This window comes from Gordionus sp. m RMFG-2023, chromosome 3 (genome assembly GCF_954871325.1).
Source record: "Gordionus sp. m RMFG-2023 chromosome 3, tfGorSpeb1-WG-v2, whole genome shotgun sequence".
In the NCBI taxonomy this organism is placed as follows: domain Eukaryota; kingdom Metazoa; phylum Nematomorpha; class Gordioida; order Chordodea; family Parachordodidae; genus Gordionus; species Gordionus sp. m RMFG-2023.
Window position 1 is genome coordinate 12190723 of NC_088777.1, and position 10397 is coordinate 12201119.

Sequence of the window (10397 nt, forward strand, 5' to 3'; positions counted from 1 at the left end):
TAAATATATAATTAGTATCAACCAGTTTTGTTAAACGAAACGACTCGTAATAATCAATTTCAAATTAAGATTTCAGCCAAAATAATAATACGCTAGGTTCGAGATTTCGTTAATAGATTTCCAAACCTTTCTGAAAACGAGCAAATCTTTATGCTTGCTTAATGTTTTTTCCTAAAAATATTAGACTCGCGGTTTTTAAAAATCGTGCTATAAACAACACTAGTATTAACAAAATGTTTTTAACATTGTATGTTTTTTTTAGTGTAAAAATGCTGAAAATATATTTTTTGCATAATAAATATTTTAAAAAACCCAGTATAGACAGGACAGTCAATCGCCTATATAAGTTAGCCACTATTTACACATTTTTATTTTGTTAACGATTAAATGGAATTTTGCAATATTCAGGAATAGATGTTGCTCAAATTTAGTTCTCAGAGTTCTTTCGACTAATTAATCTGATACCATAGTATATAATATTTTTGCACAATTTAGGAACATCTTCAGCAAATATTTGGAGAGGCTTCCTAATAGTATCTGCCACTCACTTTTCAAATTTATCAAAGATTTTAATATCGCATGTCTGTTTTTATCAGAAATGGACATTCGTGTTATTCAAAATAAGTTTTTTAATTTCTAACATTGTGGATTCGATTAATTTTGCATATGAATTTACACTATATAGCGCATTTCCACCAAATATCAATACGCCATGATCGAAAATAAATATTTATTTATGAGTTATATTTCATATTTTAATTACTTTTGGATAAAAAAGTATTAAAAAAGTTGGAAGCCAATTATCCGGGGACCAAATTTTTAGGAGATCAAATTTATTGGGGCCAAATTTCGGTAGGCTGATTTTTCTGGGTACCACATTTCTGTGAGTAAGTTTTTCTAGGGCCAAATTTCCATGTAATTACGAGTTTTTTTAAACTTAGATTATTTCCTTTTAATCACAAAATGGTTCATCTACAAACAAATGCGTAGTATATATAATACTTTTAGAGCAATTTTTTGATATAAATATATTCTTGAACACAGGAGATGCCGCAAATTTAGTGGATGATATGATCAAGATAAAATAGATTTGGATTGGTGAACAATCATAAAAATTATGGTAAGGAAGATTGGAATTAATACTTAATTAGTAGAAACAATGTTTTTTAGGTATGCAAGAATTTTGTGCCATTAGATGCATAAAATCAATTTAGGATTATGTGCTCTTTACCTAAATGAATATTATATCATATGATAATAGTATAAACATTTCAAATATATTTCCTCTGGATTGTTTTTATACAGAATTTTCATGCATGGGTTTATTTATATGTATATTATATATATATAATTTACATCTGTTCCGAAGTCGTTGCATGTCTCTCTATTCTTAAATTATAGAGTTAGATTTTAGAATTTTATTTAATGTTATATTTTCACAAGGAGACAATATACATTATTTTCCATTTGTAAAAATTTTTAAATAGCGAATCGAATAGGAATAATGCACTATTCTAAACTATTCTACACTATTCGATTCGTATTTGTTTTTGAATAAATATTTCTTTTACTTTATGTCTAAGGATTGATTGGCATTCTTTCACATTCATGTCACTATATTTTATAATGGGCACAGGATAAATACGATTCTTTATGAATAATTCCTTAAATTTAACAAGTAAAATTTATATTTAGCTACTGATTTTCAAGACTTTTATTGAAGAGCTTATTAAGCATTTACCACTATTGTATCGTAATCAATATACATCTACCAGATCTCATCTTAATATTAATAATAACACAAAGTTAATATGCCAAGGTTTTACTGGAAAACAAGTTTACTTTCTTAATTGTTCAAATATTTATTTAATATAAAACAGGGCACGTTTCATTCCAAACAAGCATTAGAATATGGGACTAAATTAGTTGGTGGGATTTCTCCTGGTAAAGGTGGAACCACTCATTTAAATCTTCCTGTTTTTGATACTGTTTATGAGGTATTTTAAAATTTTATTACTGTGATCAAGATTAATTAATTATCTTTTGATTTAATGAAATATTAAGTATATAGTGATTTCTCAGAATCTTAACGTTTCTTCATTGACTCTCCAATGCGTGTAAGATTGAAATTAAATCTGAAAGCAGAGATTGAAAAAAAAACAAAAGATTTTTTTTTTAAAGAACAAAATTTTGATAAAATTTTCCCAAAAAATCTTGTCAACCATTTTTTATATATTTTTTTTCAAACTCTGTATGAAAGTAACATATTTCCCTTCTTTATACACCCCAGAAATCCCCTCAGTTAGGCCATGCCACACATTAATTGTTCCCTCAATGTTTTGTCAACATTCACATTAATGCTGGTAAAAGCTACTTTAAAAAGGTGGCTGACTATAGCTACAACTACTTTCCTGCTTAGTTACTTTCTCGGAAAAATAGCTTTTTACTAATTAGTTACCTTCTCAAATAAATGCTCTAAATGTAGCCTAGCTATTTTTGTATCTATTTTTAAAATTAAGTCTGAATTTTCCTTAAGTATGAGCAGATAAATAAAATATTGTAACCCCAATTATATATTTTTTTATAATCATAAATATAATTTTTATTCCAATATGAATTATAATAATATAACATAATAAAATTTTTATAATAAACTTTTGGTTATGTATAATTAAATTAGTATATTTTGTATTTGCCATTTAGTAAAGATATCCCTCAAAGTTTTCATCTAGCAAAGTGGTGTATCTGTTCTCTCTTATTAGTCCTTCTATTCTTCAGCGCAACATGCCATTGATCTTTTAGAAAGCCTAGACTAGTTAGTCCAGTCTCAAGGGCTTTAACCTAATGTACATCCCTAGATTTGATTTCTTAACGACATCTTCCATGCAATTTTTCAGTATGGCAATTTTTCAAGAACTTATGATTTGAACATTCATACATTAACTTGGCTATCCAGTTGGTACAATATCTGAGAACATTTTGAAATCTCACTTTACTTGATCTATCTAGAGGCCAGTAATTTGCTGTATAAAAATGACCCTATGACAGCTCATCCATATGTGCAGAGTCAAGTATAGTGTTGTTAAATGGCTCATTTTGAGCTGATTTTTTAAAACGGCTAACTCAATATTTTAGCCAGAAAAATTATGCCTAAACCTCGAGATTTCATCAATATATGTCTAGACCTTTGTTCCTTCTATGAGCAAAATCTTCAGGTTTGCGTAATATTTTTCTGGATGGAATATTGAGTTAGCCGTCTTTAGAAATCGGCTCAAAACGAGCCGTTTAACAACACTAGTCAAGTATGAAAATCTCTTCCCTCATTGCTAGTATATAGTAAACATTGAAACTGTAAATTCTCAAAATGCTAAGATGTCTGCCTGCATAAATATTGTCAATTTAGAAATTTGAAATGCTCTCATTTTTGTCATCAATTGTCATTGGCTGTTTTGTTCTTGTAGTTTGATCCTTATGAACCCATCTTTCTCCCATACTTCTGATACAGCAGGAGCTCTCCTCACATGCTATCTCAAGACATGAGGGAGGAATAAGTTGGTAAGCTTTAAATATTCATTTAATTTTTTTTTTAAATAGCTAAATACGTAGCTAATGTTTAGCTATAGCCACTCAAAAAATAGCAGCACTATTAATTCGATGCCTTTTTATAAAAATAGCATAGATACTGTTCGCTACTCAAAAATATAGTGTTACTTTTAATAGCTACTTTAACAGCATTCATTCACATCCTTTTCCCAGTGACATTGTTCTTCCAGTGAAGTACGCTCATATTTCATTAAAGGTTCTCCTTCCACCCTTTATGCTATTGAAATCTAATACTAGTGGCAAAAATGTTTTGTTAAGTTTATACATTTTTTATGCAAATTTTCTTAATTTCCTTAAATGTGAGATTATTTAATTTTTGTTGAAGATCTTGCTTTACTATATTTCAATATATTCATCCAAAATAGGACAAGAGCAAATCTTATAATTCCAACACTTTCTTAAAAAAAAATTTTAAATGAAAGAACTTTTTCCAATTAACACTTAAAATATCTTATAAATCATAATTAATTTCATACTTTTCCAATTTATTTGACTAAAAATCATTTAGTCATACCCTATTGCTAAAATAATCTCTTATATCTTATTTATTCTCACTAAGAATATTGATGATACTGCTCAGTAAAATTTGAATAAAGATCATCAAATCTAATATACTGAGAAATCATCACTAATATATTTATTATTTCATCAATTCAAAAGTATATTAACACATACTTTATAATAATTAGAATTTGGCTTCCTATGAAAATATAAAATGTTAATACAATAAAAAATACTAATATATTATAGTTTATGACTATTATTAAATATTTTTCTTGTTGCAAATTTTATAACAAAAATTAATATAATTTTAGCTACCCTTTTTTTAAAAAAAATAATTTGATATTTTTTTAAAACATTACAAATAAATTGAATTTTGGTTCCATTTATTATTATTAGTGAATTATGTATAAAATAAAAAAACAATACATAATTATATTTGCAATCATAAATTATCCAAAAATAATAATAATTTTAAAAATATTAGCCCAATCCAATTTATTTTTTTGAAATCGGCCATGATCCAATATTTGATCTGCAGAGCCCTAGAAAATATGAATAATTTTTTATTTTGACGGGATTAATTATATTAAAATATACATTGTTTTTTTTATTATTTACACCACCCCTTACATAAAGGCTAAAGAAAAAACTGGAGCTAATGCCACTGTAATATATGTCCCTCCAGCTGGAGCAGGGGATGCTATAATAGAAGCTATGGATTCTGGCATTGAACTTATAGTTTGCATCACTGAAGGTTAAATCAAATCACATGATTATAAAATAAAAAAACTACCTATGAAAATAATAAAAGGATTAAGGATGAGAGGAAATATATTTATAGACCTGCAGAGGTACCATTTCGGTTCAGCCCGGATTTTTTAAAAATATATTCTATTTATTATTAATTTTTATAGCTAATAATGGCCTGGCCCGGGTTCTAAAAAAAAATTTTTTAGGCCCAGTCTGGGTATTTAAATAAAAGTTTTTTAGGACCGGCCCAGGTATATTAAAACAAATTAAAATATGGTCCAGCCCATGTATCCAGGTTAAGCTTAGTGCCGGGCTTGCGGGTCTCTGAGTTGTATACATATTTAATTTACTACATATATATTTATTTATGTATTTGAGCCCACTATGGAACGGTCTGCCTGACCAAATTTCGGCCGGATGAACTCTTACATAGATTGGTTTTCAAAACAAATATATACTTTATAAAAACGAAAATTTTCAATTTAAATTTTTTTGAGTATCCCCTAAACATAATTTTAAATACCATTTCCAGGTGTCATCTGATGATTTTAAAAAAAATGAGAAAAAAATTTGATTTTTGTCGGGAATTAATTATATTTTGAAACATTTACAACATTACTTTTTTTAATAAACTTCCCTTAAATGTTTTTTCATTTATATACCACCTCTCCCTATCATTTTGAATAGAATTCCTCAAAATTTACTTTATTCTTCATTCAATCAAATTTCATTTTTTTAAAAAAATAAATAATAGAACTATTAATATTCTCATTTGTTATACTTGCGTACATCCTAATTCCACCCGAAAAAGAGTCAGGCGGACTCGCGAATCTATTTATTATTTTTAATTATAGGACTGGCACTCAAATATATTTTAAAAAAATTTAGGTTAGAATCGGCGGACAAAATTTTTTTCAAATTTTTTCTAAAATTTCGGACCGGATTACGAAAACCGGTTTAGCCGCAACCATTACTATAATAATAACCTTTTATTTATATTAAGTTCGTTACTGGTGGATTTAAATTATACTTAGTACTTGTTTTAAAATTTTACATATTAAAAAAGGTATACCACAAAAGGATATGGCCTGGATTAAGACTAAGTTAGGAAGACAAAGAACCACTGAGAATTCATCTAGATTAGTTGGGCCCAACTGTCCGGGTATTATCAAGGTTTTAAATTACGTTATATCTCAAAAAAATGTTTCATTACAAACTCCTATTTTTATTTTATTTATTATTTAAAAAAAACATAATATTTTTGCCTTATTTATTAAAAAAAAATTCATATACAAATTTTAGCCCGGAGCTTGCAAAATAGGAATAATGCCTGGTCACATACACAAACCTGGGGTTATAGGTAAATTTTAAATTCTCAAATATTTATACTTATTATAGGTTATGAACCTTGGTTTTGCACGTTTTTGAAATATAAGATTTATTCATTTTTTTTTCGCTTTATAAAACGCGTCATTAAGGTATAGTGAGCCGTTCGGGCACACTCACATACGAAGCCGTTTTACAAACTACCCAGGTTGGGTTAGGACAATCGTTATGTGTGGGAATAGGCGGAGATCCGTTCAATGGGACAGATTTCGTGGATTGCTTGGAGATATTCTTCAAGGACCCCGATACCAAAGGTTTGTGATAAAGAATCCAGAAAAGATAAAATTATTGAGATTAAGATGAATTACATATAAAGTTTATGAAGAAAAGGAAGGAATATGTTAAATCACATTTGGGAAGTCGAAATTCCAGAGCCTTTCATTCCTTTTTTTTGATTGAAATGAGACACACACATATATATATATATGATATCAATAAATATATCTATAGGAAAGATTAATAGGGAAGTGATAACATGCCAGGAAATAAAAGATATCAATGAAGGTAGGTGGCTATAGGAAAAAAATGTGGAATTTTTAAAAGTCACATTAAAGAGATTATTAGTTTAATTATATTATAAATTTACCCCTAATCTATTTATTTTTTTAAAATTAACTTGTTCAAGGAATTATAATGATAGGAGAAATAGGAGGAAACGCGGAAGAAATAGCTGCTGATTATATCAAAAAACACAATACGGTTTTTCTTATTTTTTAAAAAATTACTTTTGAATCATATATTTTATTAAATCCAATCATTTATTTTGTTGTGCGTAATTGTACCCTTTTAACCCCATTATAACATACTCATTCATCAAATCTTTTTGTAAGTTTTTTTGCTTTCAAAATCAACACGTTACCTATGTTGAAAAATTGAATATCTATATATCCCAGTGCCAATAATTATCATATCATAATTAGGTGGCGCTAATGCTATTTAGCATAAAAATGTTAATTATTTTGCTAATTTTTTTAAACACTTATATCTAGGGATGTACCAATATTTTATATCGGATCGGATCGGGCCTATATTTCACTCATTGTAAAATGTCAGTTATCGGCAAATATTTTAAAATTTTTCTATCTGATAAAAAATGGCGCTTTTAACAAAAATAAAATATTATAAAATTTTTAAAAAAAGTTATATCTAAAAAACCATTTATTTTTATAAATAAAATCGAAATCCATTTTTATGTTTAATTTTTTTAATAGTAATAATTAGTTAATAAACCTTCTGCCATATAGTTATTTTTTTCGCATTCTGTTTTTAGTGATGCTTGTGATATTGACAGTCCCCATCACCACAGACTGATCTCTGATAAATTGGAAATTTTGGTATTTCTAAAAAGAAATCTTTGATATATTAATTTTAAATATTAATTTCAAATTTCATAATATATTTGTTTATTACTAATTATGTAAATATATTAATGTTATTACTTATTATATAAATAAGTAATTTATCAATAAAAATATTTTATATACTTTTAGAATTGCAATTGAATTGAAAAACTATAACTGATCATTGTATATATTTAAATGACATATGTTATGGTATAGTAGAATTATAGATGTTATACAAATAAAAAGTATATTAAAAATTAAAATCATTGGTATCTTTACATAATACAAAATTAGATATGATATCTGATCGGTAATCTACCGATATCAATTTAATATCTGGAATATCGGATCGGATCGGCCTCCAAAAAGTGGTATCGGTACACCCCTACGTTATATCGATGGGTTGTCATTTAATTACAGTAATATAAACAGAAAATAAATTATATACCTTTTTTGTAACTGACCTTATCTTAAAATTTTAGCGTATAATGTCACTTATTTATTTTTTATTTTTTTAAACCAATGTAATATAAAATATTATATATCTTCAAATAAAGGCTATACAATTATATCTTCGTAATAAATAGGGTGCACATCGCAAGCCAGTTGTTTCTTTCATAGCGGGTCTGACAGCCCCGCCTGGACGTAGAATGGGGCACGCTGGAGCTATAACCTCGGGTAAAAGTGGCGGTGCCAGCTCAAAAATAGAAGCTTTAAGAGCTGCTGGGGTTCACGTTACACCTAACCCGTCGTTCCTTGGAACAGCTATGAATAGTGTAAGTTATTTTTTGATCTATATCAAAAATAAATTTTTTTAAACGAAATATCACTGTATTTAATTTGAGTAAAGCTATTCTGTCTTTATAAATACAAATACTATATTTATGATATAATTTTGAAGGAAAATAAAAAGTAAATTACCATTTTTTCTTCTATAGTAGTGATATATTATTGTTAACACATATTTGGCACTTTTATTTTAGTTAGGCGCTTAAGCTAAATTGTAGAAATCCACATGGTAGATATAAAAATAAAAAACTGGTGAATAAAAATATTAACGTCAGGCAATGCTAATTTCTACTGTATAATACAGTAGAAAGAGTATTTGAAAAAATAAAAAGTTGAGCGTTTTATGGCGATTATATAATTTTTTTAAAATTATTTGATTTTATGAGATAAAATACTATGCATTGTTATACATTAAAAAAATATAAAACGATTTGTAATATTTTATGAAAATCAAATTAAAAATTTTACAACCAGGAACATGTAAATTTAAAAAAATCGAATAATATAAATTTATAGTCGAAAAGCAAAAATATTAATGATTGCGTACCTGCTGAATGATATGAAAATATTTTTTTAAAACGCAATTTATATTTTATCTTTAGTCAGTCAGTTTGCTATATTCTCTAAAAGTTTAAAATTTTACTCAATTTTTCTGCAATTGGGATAAAAAATTTTTGGACAAAGTTATGAAAGAATAGTTATAAAAATATCATTACATTATTGATAAATTATTATTTGAATTTGATTATATTATTTTTTTAAAAAAAAATTCTTTTAGGAAATGCAAAAATTTTACGGTGACAAATCAAAATAAAACACCCAGTATTTGGATATTCCAGGAATCGGTATCTGGATAGCTGATAAATATTATTTTCAGGAATTCAATATTTCATTTATTTTTTTAGAAATAATCTCAGACTTATAATTCTACTTGGCAGCAAAATATTTATTGTTCACTAGAATCTATAATTTAAAAAAATGGATATATATTTTTTTAAGCTTTTTATTTATATGTTTGGATTGAAGATTTTTTCTTACTCTTGAGCATAATATACGACAAACTTAATATATTTGTTTTACATACTCATTTGCATGGATACATAAACAATACGAAATTATTGTAATTTTTAAAAAAGTGTTTTGTACAAAAAAATTGATCATGTGATCTAGTCAGATACTTTACAATAAATAGTAATCGCATTTTGTTCTTACTTCATCTTTTATTTTAAAGACTTTATACAGATATTTCAATTCCCAGCCATTATTTTATGTTTTTAAAACCAAAAATCATTATTTATTTTCCATTTTTTTTATCGCCTGAAGATACCACATTCTATTATATCTTATGTATGTTGAGTAAAATTCTGGAAAAATGGAGGAGGGGGGGGGGGCATTTTACGATTATTCTTCAAGAACCAATATTATTATGAGATGTTGAGAACATCCCCTCCCTCATTTAAAAAAGTTGATGGGTCTATCTCCAGAAAATCCAATAGTTAATTATATTTTTATTTGTAAATCTTAAATTGAATACGTTGTATGAATAGAATATTCTCAATTCATAATTGTACATAAGATGCAATTATAAATAAAATGACTTCAAATTGTTCCAACTTTTAGAGGCATGCCATTTTTGGTAATCATATTTCTTCCTAATGAACCCTAGTGTTTCCTCTACTACTGATTGCATAATCCTGCAATTTATGTTAATTTTTTTAAATTTGGTTTTGGGTAACATTCTTTATCTCCTGAATAATTAAATTTTTTATAAATAAATCAAGTGCATATAGGGTGCAAAATTAAGAAGAGTAGCGTATTACTTCTAAGACTGAGAATCCAAAAAAAATCATTATTTTCTATAACTTCTCCTCGAATGTTCTGGAATAACTGTTCAAATCTTGTTCTATAAATCCCATATAACTCAAAAAATACGTCACATTATAACTTTTGAATGCGTCACTCATTTTTTTGTATTGTATTTTATTAAAAGATCTTTGTAATAATATCCTCAAATTTTTTTTT

The 10397-nt window shown here is 26.8% G+C and overlaps 1 protein-coding gene across 2 annotated transcripts; it reads left to right on the forward strand.

Moving 5' to 3' along the window:
- Positions 1-1618: 1618 nt before the first annotated feature.
- Positions 1619-9909, forward strand: LOC135927529 (succinate--CoA ligase [ADP/GDP-forming] subunit alpha, mitochondrial-like). Of its 2 annotated transcripts, XM_065463558.1 has the most exons (10): positions 1619-1678; positions 1724-1836; positions 1881-1997; positions 4744-4861; positions 5924-6030; positions 6160-6217; positions 6336-6497; positions 6869-6942; positions 8174-8362; positions 9154-9909. In XM_065463558.1, the coding sequence occupies exons 1-10, from the start codon at positions 1654-1656 to the stop codon at positions 9187-9189; spliced, it is 999 nt and encodes a 332-aa protein (XP_065319630.1). In that variant the 5' UTR covers positions 1619-1653; the 3' UTR covers positions 9190-9909. The 2 variants fall into 2 exon arrangements, with proteins under 2 accessions (XP_065319630.1, XP_065319631.1); XM_065463559.1 differs by lacking the exons at positions 8174-8362; positions 9154-9909 and adding an exon at positions 7514-7570.
- Positions 9910-10397: the final 488 nt, after the last annotated feature.

Coding starts and splice junctions, on each gene's coding strand:
- LOC135927529 (XM_065463558.1), top strand. CDS start 1,654: ATGAATAATTCCTTAAATTTAACAA. Junction 6,031..6,159: donor ACTGTCCGGGTATTATCAAG/GTTTTAAATTAC, acceptor TACAAATTTTAG/CCCGGAGCTTGCAAAATAGG. Junction 6,943..8,173: donor ATATCAAAAAACACAATACG/GTTTTTCTTATT, acceptor CGTAATAAATAG/GGTGCACATCGCAAGCCAGT.